Raw genomic sequence first — 16,669 nt, 5'->3', positions numbered from 1 at the left:
ACTGCGCCATTGACTTTAGACCAGGTTTTAGTTGGTCTATTTCATCTGCTTCAAAATAGCAACGCGCTAACAATGCGTCTGAACACACCTGGTTTTCAGACCAGCACACCCATGAGTGCACAAATGGGCGCAAATGCATTTGCTATTTAAACAACGTGGCACAGGACGTGCAAATGATAACTGCGTCGGGCTGAAACTAGCAAAAAACACCCGAATAGCGCCTGGCGCCGCATTGCCCCGGGTGTATGATAGAGCCCTAGGGCTGTCAATTTAATGCATTCATTTGGTGAGATTTATTATAGAAAAAAATAACACATTCAAATTATTTAAACACTTAGTGCCCCGTTCAGACCGGTCTGGCATCTGATGCAGGAACGACTGACTGTGTGGTGGAGTCTATCAGAATACAGTTATATGAGCCTAACATTCAACACATAAATAGGCAAAAAATGAATTAAAAAAATCACCCTCTTATATTTATATCATATGATACAGTTCAGCAATATCACATGAGTAAAAGTGCTGCTCTTCCCCAATATCTGCACCAAATGTGAATATTGATTCAAACAACAGTTCAGTGAACAAGAAGTTCTTTTTTTTTACATTTTAGACACAATATTGTCTGGTTTTGCTCAGTATCTCTAATGAAAATAGTTCCAATCAAAGTCACAGCAGAACTGTTGAGCGCCTCTGATCAACACACATCAGTGATTCGTTACTGAATGAGTCAGATATTTGAACGAATCAGTTGAGTGAATCCGTTGAGTGAATCAGTTGAGTGAATCCGTTGAGTGAATCAGTTGAGTGAATCAGTTGAGTGAATCAGTTGAGTGAATCAGTTGATTCATTCAGACATTGACCGGCCACCACCTTCTGGCTCTTTTAGTGTTATATTGAAAATATAATTTCACTTCATTAAACTCATTTCAAATTTCAATATTCATTAAAAATACCCATTTATTTTCATTCTTTCTGCAGTGCTGAACTGAAATATTTCTTTATAAAGCTATTCTTTCCTAAATTCTGTTAAATGCTTTTCTGATTTATCACAATAATGACATTAAATCTTTAGGGAGTAATTTCTCATTGATGGATTAATTTGTAACTAATTAATCAGCACATCATGCAATTAAAAAATAAAAAATATGTGACATCCCTAATTAAAACCAAAAATCACTGGCATGAGAGCTAAAAACGTATAACTGGAAAGAGTCTGATGTGAAAGGCATTGACCGGAGCGAAGGTTTCTCACCGCGGCGCAGAGGCAGGAGCTTGTTCTCCAAAACATCTCGCGCGTCTGTTCCTTCATCCATCAGGTCTAGTTTAGTGATCACACCGATGGTCCTCTGGCCTGTAACAGTGAGACTACACTTTACACAAAACACCACGGTAAGAACCTACCGCTCTTATGAATAATCAGACAGAAAGAGGGAGGAATGGTACTCGAACCTGCCTTGTGTCTTACCACTAAACCACGGCTCCAAAAGCCACACAAACCTGACTCTTATTCTCACGAGGAACTGGTGTGTAATTTTGAAAGGATTTAGAGCAGGACTAGAGTAAGATGCACCAGCTCTGAAGCTCAGTGCCCAGTTGCATAAAGCACCTTAAGTTCTTCCCCTAAGTATGAGACTTAAGGCATGAGTAACCCGTACCTAAGCGAAAGACTTAAGGGTGTTGCATATAATCCCTTAAACACTTCCCTTAGCAAAGGGAAACTGTTAAGTGTTTTACGACAGCGACCCAGGTTTTGCCATTAAAAATATTGACTGTTGCCATGGTCACGTTATTTGTTAATGACAATAGCGGTGCAAGTTTTCCCAGAAAACAATATAACTTGGATAAGGAAAACAAAAAAGGAAACCAAATATGAAAGAGAAGGACCAGACGAGACGGAAACTCAAGTTGGTAATTCACCCAAAACTGAAAATTCTGAAAAATGATTTACTCACCCTCGTGTCAAACCCATTAGACTTTTATTCATCTTTGGACAACAAATAAAGATCTCTCATCATTTCTGTCCATGTAGAGGTTTTCAGGGACTAGTGTGAATAAATCTATATTTAAATGCAAAGAGACAAGATAATCTATGCATGATGTTTTATTCGTATCCTAAACGATGCTGAACATTAAAGCGCTGAACTCTCTTGCAGTGTTTCATTCATACTCGACGCTCTCGCGCTGGAAGTCCAAACCAGATTCACAGAAGTATCTTATTAGCTGAATAAAAAGCAGAAACGTAAGGATATTTTATGCAATGCGCTTAAGTGTAAGGGAAACTTAAGGGCGATTTTTAAGGAAAATTACACTTAAAGTGCCCCTGTTATGGGTTATGAAAGGTTCATATTGTGGTTTTGGGAGTCCTCAACAACAGGTTTACATGCATGCAAGGTCAAAAAACACTTTCATTTTATTATTATTATTATTATTATTTAGTAATTTAGCAGACGCTTTTATCCAAAGCGACTTACAAATGAGGACAATAGAAGCAATCAATTGTAGTATTAAAACAATTAAAAACAGATCCAAAACTAAAAGCTAAAACTTTATAAATACTACCTATACACGTTAAAAATAAAGAAATAAAAACGACAAATGCATACAACAAAAAAATTCAAAACATAACATTAAAATGAAAAAATAAATAAAAAATAAAGCTAAAAACAATTCAAAATAAATAAAAAAGGTATAAGAGTATGATTCTAACATAACATTAAGCCAAACACCAAAAAACAACTACATATGTGTATGTACAACCACACACACACAGACACACACACAGACACACACACTCACACACACACAGATACACACACACACACACACAGAGACACACAGATACACACACACACACACACACACTCACACACACACACACACACACATATATATATTCACATATATACGAATACATTTATAAATTCAATATATATATATATTTAATTTCCATTTAGTTTGTTGAAGTATTAAAATAACACAAATTAAATAAAACTACAAAAACCACAACTTACACACAGTAAGAAATGGTTATAAAAAATGAAACAGGAGTGAAACAAGTGGTAGAAAAGAGCAGAAATAAGAAGCGTTTGCCTGTGTCTCTGTCCGGTGGAGTCGCCCGGTAGAGTCGATGGTCTTTACGCTCTTCGGTCTTCACACGAAGGCTGCCGCGGTAAACTAAGCTTTTTTATACCCGTCTAACAAAATACTAATTGAATTTAGCTGAACACACTTTCCTTATTTTTTCACAATAAATGGCCAAGCAAGAGTTGACACGGACAAGACACGCGAGACAGAACGAGACCAAGCGCCATATCAGCACGTCTCCACACAGTAAATCTTTTTCTTATGATATCCATTTATTTTTACCTTACTTGCTCAATGACTCCCAAACCCCTCCTCTGCGTGACGCTAATCTGCGGTGATTGGTCGATTGGTCTCATGTTTATCTCATCTCGCCTGTAACGCCTGATAAAGCAGTGTTTGTGAGGGCATGCTGCTTTGTGTACAGCGTTACCGGGAAAACCGCTCCAAAAGCGGCACCTAGTGACAAAGAATGAATTTGCATTTTCATTCAGACCAATGCAAAAAGACCAACAAGTGGGCGGCAATATGCTAATGTTTAATGTTGACGTCAGCATGAAACGATTCGTTTTTAAAAAATTATTCAGAGTCAACTCTTTCTTTTGAGAGACAATAACTTTATACATGGTGCACTTTCAGATTTAAAACTTTGCAGGATGTTTCCATTCACTTACAGCTGAGTTACACACTGCATGGAAGCTCATCTTCAATAGGGACACTTTAATGTGCTTTATGCAACCGGAGGTCAGGAGGTCAGAAGGTCAGCAGGTCACTCACCCTGAGGGTCGACGTCTTTGGCCAGTTTGAGCGCGTCAGAGTTGGCCAGGTCAGTGTTGGCAGGAGTGACGGCCAGGATCAGGCAGCTCTCGCGGCAGATGAACTGCATGATCATGTCTCGGATCTGATGCTCGATGTCGGCCGGCTGATCTCCCACAGGAACTTTAGTGATGCCCGGCAGGTCGATGAGGGTCAGATTCAGAACTGCACACAGCCAAGAGGACAGATGACTGTGAGCCAAGACATTCATGAAGAAAAATGAAAGAGAACAAAGGTCACAGGCAGAGAGAGAACCAACTCCAGGGTAAGGCTAAAAGCAGCCTAATGATTGTGGAATCTATTAATTACATGCACATCATAAACCCGTCTGTTTAGACAAGTACCAGATATGGGTAAGACATTTTTAATACGACTGACTCTGTATTTAATGTGATCACAGTTTAAAAATTATTTTTTAGGTTACTAGTTATAATGCTTTTATTACTACATTTATTCAAAGAGTGAATCAATTACATACAGAAAGAGAGCAAAGAACATTTACATTATCAAAGAACATCAAATGATTATTTTATTATTATGTCTAGCATGAGTTTAAGCACTAAAAACACTCTCGTTATAATCAGAGAAGCTGTCTACACTGTATAATGAACGAATCTCTTACGCTGTTTGTACATCTGCACTTCGTTGTTTATGAAGAAAGAATTTGCGCTCGAGCAGATCAACAAAACTCATCTGAACGCCTCTGATTGGCCACTGCGTTCATAAGCTCAACAGAATCGGGTGTGATTGGTTATAATGCGCAATGCTGTAAACACGTAAAAACAAGCATGATGCCGAATCAACAGATCTAAATTTAACGCCGCAATTCTCGTTTACCATTTCATTTTCTCTTTCTTCACGGTAGCCGTAATAGATTTGCTTTAATTGTGCAAGCCCATGTTAATGTCAGACCCGTGGCCAAGGGCTTGAGCTTTACACACCTGTGATGAAGATCCAATGAATAACATTTGAACCTGTGATTTACGCCATAACCTCATAACTAGTGGTCGACTGATATATTGCCAAGGCCAATATATCTGGCATTTTTCAAATATTGTTATCAGCCGATAAGTTTTTCTGTTTGGCCGATGCGTTCAAGTTGAAGTTGAGCTTTATTGTCATTCTGCTACAAGTGTGGACATATAGTGGAATGAAATGTCGTGTCTCGCAGGACCACGGTGCTACATACTAGTTAAACATAAGATAAACATACAACAATGCAAGAATGAGAAAAAAAAGAAAAAAAAGAAAAGAGTATTTGATTATACATATACTATAACTACTATACCTAGTTGCATAGACATACACAAACTGAGACTGTACAAGAACTTTACATATATACTGTACATGAAATTGTGCAAAAAGATAGAAAAAAAAAAATTGTATATATATTTCGTACATTAAATTGTTGTGCAGATTAAAGAGAGATTTTGTGGGAAGCAGCGCATAGTGCAAAAAGATTTGTAGTGCAATGCTCAAGTAAACATTTTCTTATTGAGTCTTTGTAGCAGGGAGTGTTCATAGAAAGTGTCTAGTGTGCATATAGTGGGATGAGTGCGTCACTACAGGTGGTTTGTATAGCCCACTCACCTGTGTGTAGCACACTCAGAATTGCACTTGGGAAAAGTTGTCACAGTATTAATGAGTTGGGTGAGTTCTCAAGAGCTCTCACAGCCTGGGGAAAAAAGCTGTTGAGCAATCTGACAGAGCGAGCTTTGATACTCCGGTACCTTCTACCTGATGGTAGGAGCTGGAAGAGGTTGTGGGAGAGATGGGTGGGGTCTGTCACGATGCTGGAGGCCTTGCTGGAGCATCGCACATGGAAAATGTCCAGGATGGGGGGGGGCACCGATGATCTTTGCAGCTGTGTTCACTGTCCGCTGGAGGGTCTTGCGGTCAGCAGCACTGCAGTTCCCGTACCAGACAGTGATGCAGCTGGTCAGCACACTCTCAATGGTGCCTCTGTAGAATGTGGTGAGGATGGGTGGCGGGAGACTTGCCCTTTTCAGCCGGCGGAGAAAGTGGAGGCGCTGTTGTGCCTTTTTGGAGAGTGACATGGTGTTGGTGGTCCAGGTGAGATCCTCTGTGATGTGCACCCCCAGGAATTTAGTGCTGCTGACTCTCTCCACAGTCGAGCTGTCGATGGTCAGTGGGGGGTGGTCAACGGAGTTTCTCCTGAAGTCCATCACAACCTCCTTTGTCTTACTCAAATTGAGGGACAGATTGTTAGCACTACACCATTTCGCCAGCTGTGCTACTTCCTCTCTGTAGTGCGTTTCATCGTTGTTGCTGATGAGGGCTACTACTGTTGTGTCATCAGCAAACTTGATGATGTGGTTGGAGCTGAACTTGGCAGTGCAGTCGTGGGTCAGCAGTGCTCAGTGTGGTAGTGCTGGAGGAGTTGCGGCCGACACGGACTGACTGAGGTCTTGCAGTTAAAAAGTCCAGGATCCAGTTACAGAGGGGGGTGTTAAGGCCCAGCAAGTTTAGTTTGTGGATGAGCTGTTGTGGGATTATAGTGTTGAATTTGAGGCGGGACTTTTATTTTGACGGCGCACAGTAGGGATGCGCGGTATACCGATACTGGAAAAATACCGGTATATATTATATTTCAAACGGTAATTTTGCTCAATTCGGTATTTCATACGCTGCTGTTGCTAAATGCACCTGTAGGTGGCAGTGCTTCCCAAATTGCTGCGCAACCGGTAAATGTGACAACAGAACTACGCGATGGATCAAACAGATGAACTCAGCGCACCCAAAATTAATAAATAAAGAGAACAGTAGAAGTGAAATATGGCATTACTTTGGATAAAAAACAGATGACAAAGGTGAAGGAACTGGCCTTACTGCACCTGTATGCAAGCGCTGCTATAGGCCTAAATCATGTTGCCACAGCAACACATCAAATCTTTTTAAGCATTTGTTGCTTGCTCATCCTGATCTTTTCAAAGAATTCAGAGATCGACAGGTGAGTGCATCATTCATACATTCAGATTTGACCTTTTATTTACATCTGATCAACGCACATTCAGATGTAATACAGTAAGCTCAAATGTGCATGTGAGACACGCTATAATCAATGAAGTTTTGGTCACGTAATACATGCACTTGCATTTCATACAATCACATTTTAATTGGATATGAATTGAGCAAGAGTTTTGCTATATTAATTTTAGTATCAATGATATGAAGGGAATGTTTCTGACGCGCTGCCGATCGCTAATATGAAGCAAGTGAGAGAGGGAGATTTATATTTAATGCTTTTTCTTTGGTTGAGTCTGAAATCTGAAAACAATCTGAGAGAGAGAAATAATAACATGATTTTGAATATTACTTTGTTAGAATAACACTTTACAATAAAGCAACATTTGTTGCATCAATTGCGCAACTTCAGTGCTATTTTTTTTCTTCAAAATGAAACCTATGTTTCCGGTAGGTGTTTATTTTAGGAGACATTTAGTTTGCACTGAAAAGATAAGATTTGAATATATTTATAATGCAGTTAGCCTATTTTTTTTTCTCCAACATCAAAATGTAACCTATGTTCCCTTTAGGTTTTTTGTTACAGTTTGATACAAAGGTATTAACATATGAATCTGTTTTTATTATTATTATTAATAATATATTTTTTTTAATTCACTTATCTTTTGAGGCTGGTTATTTGTCACCTATGGTATTGATTTAGTATCGCTACCGAGGTACTACATTCTGGTATCGTACTGAAGCCAAAATGATGGTATCGAGCCATCCCTAGCGCACAGTGCTCACATTCTCTTGTTCGCTGTCGTCGTTCCGTCTAATACGGATAGAAGTCTGTCTAATAATCAGATAGAACTGTTAAACAAAGGAATTAACATGCATACAAAAAGTATTATAACGATTGCTTTTATATTATTAGTAACAGAAAAGCAAACATTATAATACTTTCTTGTTTGCCATCAGCATTCAGCAAATACGCAGTTATACCATTTAAACAAATCTTTGAATGTCTAATTAACATTTAATTTCACAAACCTTGCAGACTTGAAGTGAAGTGTGCATTTGTATATTACCTGATCGCGTGTTCTCTACGTGACTGTCAAACTTGAACTCCCAGAATCCCTTGAGACTCAATGAAGCTTCCCTTCTATTAACTATTTCTAATCCATTCAAACTCATTCAAACTTATCTGTCTAATATTTCTGATCTATCTATCTATCTATCTATCTATCTATCTATCTATCTATCTATCTACTATCTATCTATCTATCTATCTATCTATCTATCTAGCAACACTCTAGCAACTAGCCAAGCCAACCTAGCAACCAACCTGAGTACCCTAGCAACCACATAGCAAACCCTAGCAACCGCATAGCAACACCTTAGCAACCACCCCCAAATACCCTTGCATCCACATAGCAACACCCTAGTAACCATCCAGAATACCTTAGCATCTATAGCAACCCCCTAGAAATTGAATGCAGACAGTTCAGCTTCCCTGGAGATGCACCATCGACAAACTTTAAACTCGTGATTCCAAATTATGCTGCACTTTATGCATTTGCCCACTGTTATATTCATGTCATTCATGCCCTGTTGGTTACAATGTTGGTTACTTCCTTTTTAATTATATTTACTAAATATTTATTTATTTGTAAAAAATACTTTGTCATTTAAAGCATAAGTAGGTTTATTTTACACATCTTTACACATTTAATATCTTAAATATTAATTAATATAAATAAAATAATATCAGCTTTATATCAGCCACCCTGCTTTCCAAGATATCAACATCAGCTGTCAAAAAACAATATCGGCCGACCACCACTCATAAGCCCAATAGACTTTCCAATAAATATAAGTTTTGCTGCAATTTACATCTTGAAATGTGTGACCCCGTGGGCTGTTAAATCCAAAAATGCTTTATAAAAACATGGTTCAGGACTGTATGTACTTTCACGATCTTGCATCCAAAAGGCTTTTTAAGAAACCGAAAACAGGCCCCACCATAAGCAGTCAGATTTAGGTAAAACATGTTATGATTAGTGATGTGTTTTCCAGTACCGTGAGGGGAATTAACCCGCAGGTTGATGGGAACGGGGGAAATGCCCTTATTGGCCCCGGTGACGCGGTCGGTCTCAGCCTCGATCTCCTGACGGACCTCGTCGAAATCGGTGAATTTCTTCCCTTTGCAGTGCAGGAACTCAGCCCACTCTGCAGATCCAAGACGACACGCCAATGTTACGACAGACAGAGAGACAAACGACTGACTGCACCATCATGAGCAAAATGTAAAACATTTGAAGTAATGAGTTAATAAAGATTAAATTAGCAGAATTTCAGATATTGATTTTTCCTGAATGTTAATTGCACTCAACCTAAAAATACTGGGTAAGCTAACTCAATGTAATCTGAGACTCACCTGTGTTTGCACTGATGAGCTGCAGAACCAGAGGTCTGCGAGTGACGATGCCGGATCCACGGGGCAGAAAATCCCTGGAAAACACACAGAGTCCATCTCTCTGGACACGCTCAAATCAACAACACAGCACAGAATCCCCATTCCTCGCTGGAGTGCATACGTGTGCTTCCCTGCCACTCTAGAGATATCTTTACAGTTATATTGCAGTGAAGCGCCAGTTAATCAGACCATATCACAGCTGTTCCCGCTTGTCTGATTAACAAAACCCTGTCTAAATCTACTGCTACTCCTTTCCAAGCATTATGAACACTTACTAGCTAGGTTTCCATCCACATATTTTTATGTGCATTTTGGAGCATCACATAAAATAAACGCTGGATGGAAACGCCAAGATGCAAACAAATTATAAAAATGCACATAAAAACTTTTGTGCACATTTGAGTAGGATAAACTTTTTATCTGATAAGAAAAAATGTGCATAAACTACGATGGAAACACATTTACTGAATAAATTCCACCATGTGCATTAAAAAAAACTCATGTGCCTTTGCGCTATGAGACGGGTTAACCTGAATAACCAGCGGACTGATCTCGTTCACAGCATCTGTGTTGTTTTGGTCGTTCTGAAAAGCCTGAGCAAAGTCTGTCGTCAAAGTATTTCTGTATAATTGTCTTATATCCGCCTCCGAAAGCAATGACTGCTCATAAATTAAGTCATTTATTATACAGGTGCATCTCAACATATGGTATGGTGAACATGAATATGGTATAACATATTTCGTAACTTATTTCAAAAAGTGAAACTTTCATATATTTTAGATTCATTACATGTAAAGTAAAACACTTCAAAAGTTTTTTTTGTTTTAATTTTGATGATTAGAGCTTACAGCTCATGAAAGTAAAAAATCAGTATCTCAAAATATTAGAATATTTACATTTGAGTTTCAATTAATGACCATCTCTACAGTATAAATTCAGGGTATCTCTTGTTCTTTGAAACCACAATAATGGAGAAGACTGCTGACTTGGCAATGATCCAGAAGATGAACATTGACGTCCTCCACAAAGAGGGTAAGTCACAGAGGGTCATTAATGAAAGCTGTGGCTGTTTACAGAGTGCTGTATCAAAGCATATTAAATGCAAAGTTGACTGGAAGGAAGAATTTGGGTAGGAAAAGGTGCACAAGCAACAGGGATGACCGCAAGCTTGAGAATACTGTCAAGCAAAGCTGATTCAAACACTTGTGAGAGCTTCAGAAGGAGTGGACTGAAGCTGGAGTCAGTGCATCAAGAGTCTCCACGCTCAGACGTCTTCAGGAAAAGAGCTACCAAGCCACTTCTGAACCAGAGACAACGTCAGAAGCGTCTTACCTGGGCTGTGGAGAAAAAGAACTGGACTGTTGCTCAGTGCTCCAAAGTCCTCTTTCAGATGAAAGTAAAGTTTGCATTTCATTTGGAAATCAAGGTCCCAGAGTCTGGAGGAAGAGTGGAGAGGCACAGAACACAACCTGCTTGAAGTTCAGTTTGAAGTTTCCACAGTCAGTGATGATTTGGGCTGCATGTCATCTGCTGGTGTTGGTCCATTGTGTTTTATCAAGTCCAGAGTCAATGCAGCCGTCTACCAGGAGATTTTGGAGCACTTTATGCTTCCATCTGCTGACAAGCTTTATGGAGATGCTGATTTGCTTTTCCAGCAGGACTTTAGCACCTGCACACACTGCCAAAACCACTTCCAAGTGGTTTGCTGACCATGATATTACTGTGCTTGACTGGCCAGCCAACATGTCTGACCTGAACCCCATATGGGATCTATGGGATATTTTCAACAGAAAGATGAGAAACAGTGGATCCAACACGATCCAGACGATCTGAAGACTCAATAGTGCCTCAGCAGAGCCACAGGCTGATCTCATGCCGTTCCTCACTGATGCTGGAGTTTGTGCTAAACGAGCCCAGACCAAGTATTGAGTGCAGAACTGAACATACTTTAAAGATCTTCAACTTTTCTGTTTAACTTTTCTTTTCAATCCTTTTTTTTATTGATTTTAGGACATATTCTAATATTTTGAGAAACTGGATTTTTGACTTTCATGAGCTGTAAGCTCTAATCATCAAAATTAAAACAAAAAACTTTTGAAGTGTTTTACTTTACATGTAATAAATCTAAAATATATGAAAGTTTCACTTTTTTAAATAAATTACAAGAAAAAAATTACTTTTTCACCATATTCTAATTTTCTGAGATATTGTATTTAGTGGCTTCTCCTAGTTTTCTTAGTGATATTTCGTGCCAGTTTATCAGGAAGTGATGATTTTGTTCTCGTTGACTCGTTGGATGGTAACGGTGCTTTATTCGCAGATGTTTTATGCGATATTAGATTAGATTAGATTCAACTTTATTGTCATTGCACATGTAAGGTACAGGGCAACGAAATGCAGTATATTCCAGATATTCCAGTGAATGAATATCTGCATATTCCAGATTTGCGCATAAGTTTAATTAAAATCTTTGGCTGGAAACAGCTAATTTTCCAAAATATAGTGTTGTCTGAATTTTGAGTTTTGTCTCATCTAGTGATAAACTGGGATATCAGCCAGCATTTTCTTATCATATTATTATTATAATAATTATGAACATGTGCACATCATCAACTGCTGCATATGAATGCCCAATTAACAGAAGTGAATACAAAATCTACTAACAACTTTGTCAAAGAATAATAATGAAAATTCTGATATTTCCAGTATTTTGTAATTGAATTGTGTTGTAAATGCTTAATTTCAGTGATGCTGTGTATGTTTCAATCAGTGCAATGGATTGTTATGCATGATATCGGCTACTCGACTGGATATTGTGTCATACTGGTTGATAATATGAATAAAATGCATTATACTATTGTACTGGGAAGCTTTGGAACAGCCTTCCTGGAAATGATCAAGAGTCTCCAGCAGTTTGAGTCGAGACTGAAGACCTGTTCACCAGATATTCAGTCAAACCACAATTTATTCAGACACCGTCAACATTTCTCACATTATCCCAGTTTATTCACTATAGTTTAGAAAATGGTAATAAAATATGAGAAGAACTCAGAGTTAAACTGTGTCAGAACAAACTCATCTTGATAAACTCTTCAGATAACTTTGATAGAAAGGTTTGTAATGAATTTGGTTGAATAGCTGTCAGCTGTTAAATTAAATTTAAGAACACAATTAGATAAAACCAATTTAGCTCAACCAATCACCAAGCAGTGCTTCATTTAGTTCAGTCTGTGGTGAAAAAAGTTCACATTAGCAATTAAAGAAAAAACACTTCAGTAAAACATGGTCAGGTTAAATGTTTGCTCCCAAATTGGTATAAATTTTACTGGTAGTCCACTCTATGAAGAGGTTTTGGGTATAATATGCCACAGTTCACTTTATTTTGCTCTCCTCACTTGAACTAAATGAACTATAGTGTTCTGCACACACTAGCTACAAAAATACAAAGCACTCACACTAGCAGGATCCAGGAATGACTTCAAGCTCAATTCATCTTCACCATCACACTCTTACAATGTAAACTTCATTTATTCAATAAACACAAAATAGTTATTAGTAATACATTACTACATCCTGCATGAACGTTTGACTGCAGCTGAATCTGAAGGTGTTTCTCCATCTGAACCTGAATATCTCATGGAGTTTTTCTCCTTGTGACAGTCGTCATGATGTCTCTCACTCGAGGCATGAAGGAATATCTTCTCTTAAGTTGCTCTCAGACAACATTCATTGTGAAAAATGCCATATAAATATACTGTATATAACCTAACCTAACCTTAACCCTCACTGCTCTATCGACTACAGTCTGACATCTGATCTCGGTGACAGCCTTAGTTTGTCTGTATTAACAAACACAATCACACGCTGCCTTAGTTTCCATTATATTTGGCTCCTCAGTCTTTATTCACCACATAATCCACCTCGTAACATTCTCTTTCTTTCAACTCTTCGTGTTCTTTCCTCCCATAACTTTACAGATGCCAAAACAACTATCCATGCATCCATAACCTCCCACCTGGATGACTGTATCATCCTTCTAAAGATTTATAATAACACAGTTCACTCATACAGTCAACATGTACAAATATACAATCTACTTCAGTGCAATCCTGTTTTCATATGATGCAAATTTGCAGATCAATTGTTTACCAAATGAACTTGTTTCTTGTCTCCTGCATTAGCATGCATATGATTGGAAGTCAGTAGAGTAAAAAGAGCATTGTGACGCCTCTTAACTGCTCTTCTAATGAAAATACTCCAGAACTCAAGATCTGCGCTCAGCTACTCCATCCGCTCCAGCCTCACAGTCGCCTACAGCAAACAATCTGAAGTCTCAGGACCCATATTCCAAGCTTGGCATGGCATTTCACACTCTTAGAAAAAGGCACAAAGTCTGTCAGCGGGGCGATACTCATCTTATTCTACTTTATTCATCCCTAAGTGGTGCATATAAATACCTTAAAGATACACATTAGTACCTAAATGGTGCATACGTGTAACTTTATCTGCCCCAGTGACAGCTTTGTACCTTTTTTCTGAGAATGCACTGCATTTTTAACAGAATTAGCCTAATTATTTTGTATTGAATGTGCACGATACACCCTAACCGAACCCAAGTTTAGACCATCACTCGTGGGTGGAGGATCCTTCAGCCTCCTCAACATCTGCGTCAAATTTCATCCATTGATTCGCTCCAGATCCTTAACACGCATATTTGAAATCTGTTATGCAAAGCTTTGCCACCTCATTTCTGTTTTACGTTTTGCATCCTTGGGGTCTTTAAGGGTACCATAATATTTTTGATATAATATAATTACTATTATTTAGCCATCACAGAATTTCTGTAAAAAATGACTAGGGATGTCCTGAGCGTTTTTCTTTAACTGATCGGTATCGGTCACGCCTGTGTCGTGCTGTAGGGGGCAGTGTGCGCGTTAAGTGGGTTTGGCAACCGCCATTAAAAGGAATAGAAGATGCTCAAAACGTCTTATATAGTGTGAGCACATAGATATATTGCTTTTACTGTCTGCACAACTCTGTATACATTGGATTGATTTTGCTAGCTTTAATGTATTTGAACTGTACACCAAACACTAGGAATATACAAGTATCGGATTGGGACTCGGTATCGGCAGATACTCAATATTCAATGACTCGGATCGGGGAACAAAAAACCTGGTCAGGACATCCCTAAATAAAGCCATTACCTCTAGTGTGTTTTGGGCCATATTCCATTAGGATTTAGTGGTTTTAACAAGCCATCAATAAAGGCAACAGATTACCAGCGACCATTAAAACCAATACAATTCCCAATATAACCATTCAAAATGACAACTTCTATGATGGTTGTTGTTGTTTTCAGAGGGTCTCAGATGAATTTTTCTCATTGCATCAGTTACTGCTCTCTGTCCTGAATAATAGTTCAAGCTCAATCAAAGCTACGGCCTTGTATCGGGTACTCGTCTTAGACTGTATCGTATCATATCTGACCCTGCAGCACAGAAGCAGTCATGAGTAACACAGGTATATCTGTAGCAATAGACAACAATGCATTGTATGGATCAAAATTATACATTTCTCTTTTATGCCAAAAATCATTAGGATATTAAGATCATGTTCCATGAAGATATTTTGGTAACACTTTAGAATAGGAAACACTTATTCACTATTAACTACGACTTTTCCCTCAATAAATTCCTAATTTGCTGCTTATTAATAGTTAGTGCTGTAGTTGTTAAGCTTAGGTATTGGATAGGATTAGGGATGTAGAATAAGGCATTAATATGTGTTTAATTAGTACTAATAAATGGCTAATATTCTAGTAATGTGCATACTAATAAGCAACTAGTTAAGAGACCCTAAAATAAAGTGTTACCGATATTTTGTAAATTTCCTACTGTAAATATATCAAAACTTCATTTTTGATTAGTAATATGCATTGCTAAGAACGTCATTTGAACAACTTTAAAGGAGATTTTCTCAATATTTAGATTTTTTTGCTCCCTCAGATTCCAGATTTTCTAATAGTTGTATCTCAGCCAAATATTGTCCTATCATAACAAACCATACATCAATGCAGAGATTATTTATTCAGCTTCAGATGATGTATACATCTCAATTTCAAAAATTGACCCTTATGACTGGTGTTGTGCTCCAGGGTCCCAGTCATAATTTGACAGCATCCTTCACTCACTTCCCCACGAAGTTCTCCAGCACCGAGCTCTTCCCGGCGCTCTGGCCGCCCACCACCGCGATCTGCGGCAGGTCCAGGTTACAGCTCTGGCCGATGGAGCTGAAGGCGTCCTGCAGCCGGTTGACCAGCGGGATCAGCTCCTCCATGCCCCGGTTCCCCATGATGGAGGTGATGGAGGTGATGCGGCAGTGTCTGGACTAGAGATAGAGAGAAGGAGCGCGCATCTAGACGCGCATCAGCTGCGCGCGCGCACGCACACGCACGCACGCACGCACACACACACACACACACACACACACACACAGAGACATTGCGCAATTGCTTTTACATCCGCAAACACTGACTGACAGAGCAGCAGCAGCTCTAGCATCAGCATCATGTTACTACATATATATGTTTGTTAAACATGCATCATAAGAGATGTAGGCCTGTCTCTGTTCACACGGATGACAGAAGAGATGCAGAAGAACTACATAAAGGCTGCAGATGCATTAATAAGGGATATATAACTGCATTCGTATGGATGATATAAGCATGCAGATGTATTTGTAAGGGGTGTAACTTAAATGATGTGATACGCCATGATCGCCGCGGCCCATCGCCTCCATATAAACTGATATTATTCATGCTCACCGTTATCCTGCTCCACCTGCGCCACCTACTACTGATGCTGGAAAACCTCAGGCGACAGAGTCCTGTTATTGTCGGAATGAATACATCTGTATGTCACGATATTTCATCCTATAGTCTTTCTCTCCAATGACAAATTAATCGCCCTGCAACGCAGCAGCACTAATTACGATGCAACGTTGTCGAGCGATTGGCGCAGGACGCGACCAATCAGAGACGGAGGTCCAGCGGAGCTGCACCAATCACACTGCGGAGAATACAGCTTGCTCATGAATATTAATGAGTCGGGCCGCGGTTGCGTGGAATGTCTACTAGAGCGTTCAGTCACGACATCTAATTAATATTCATAAGTCAAGCCTTCGCGCTGATTGGTCAGCTGACGTGCGCTCGATAACAAATGACTTGCCTGTCAACCAATCGGTGAGGACTCCAGGATGAACGTGCAGTTACGTGCGTAATATTCATGAGCAGCTCCTCCTCCTCCATAACGCGTCAAATCCGCCTGT

General features: G+C 39.1%; 1 protein-coding gene across 3 annotated transcripts in view; it reads right to left on the bottom strand.

The window, feature by feature from the left end:
- Positions 1-16,351, bottom strand: part of LOC306881663 (dynamin-1-like) — a 44,741-nt gene extending 28,390 nt beyond the window's left edge. For all 3 annotated transcript variants that reach the window (XM_079435851.1, XM_079435852.1, XM_079435853.1), the window contains exons 1-6: positions 16,167-16,351; positions 15,534-15,772; positions 9,302-9,375; positions 8,944-9,093; positions 3,859-4,062; positions 1,253-1,351 (exon numbers count right to left, since the gene is read on the bottom strand). In XM_079435851.1, the coding sequence (XP_079291977.1) occupies positions 1,253-1,351; positions 3,859-4,062; positions 8,944-9,093; positions 9,302-9,375; positions 15,534-15,694 (688 nt within the window). In that variant the 5' untranslated portion in view covers positions 15,695-15,772; positions 16,167-16,351. The remainder of the gene's footprint in view (positions 1-1,252; positions 1,352-3,858; positions 4,063-8,943; positions 9,094-9,301; positions 9,376-15,533; positions 15,773-16,166) is intronic.
- Between the last annotated feature and the right edge of the window lie 318 nt (positions 16,352-16,669).

The sequence above is a fragment of the Barbus barbus genome, assembly GCF_936440315.1.
Source record: "Barbus barbus genome assembly, chromosome: 15".
NCBI lineage: Eukaryota > Metazoa > Chordata > Actinopteri > Cypriniformes > Cyprinidae > Barbus > Barbus barbus.
Note: the sequence above shows the minus strand (reverse complement) of the source record. Positions and strands in the feature narration are given on the sequence as shown.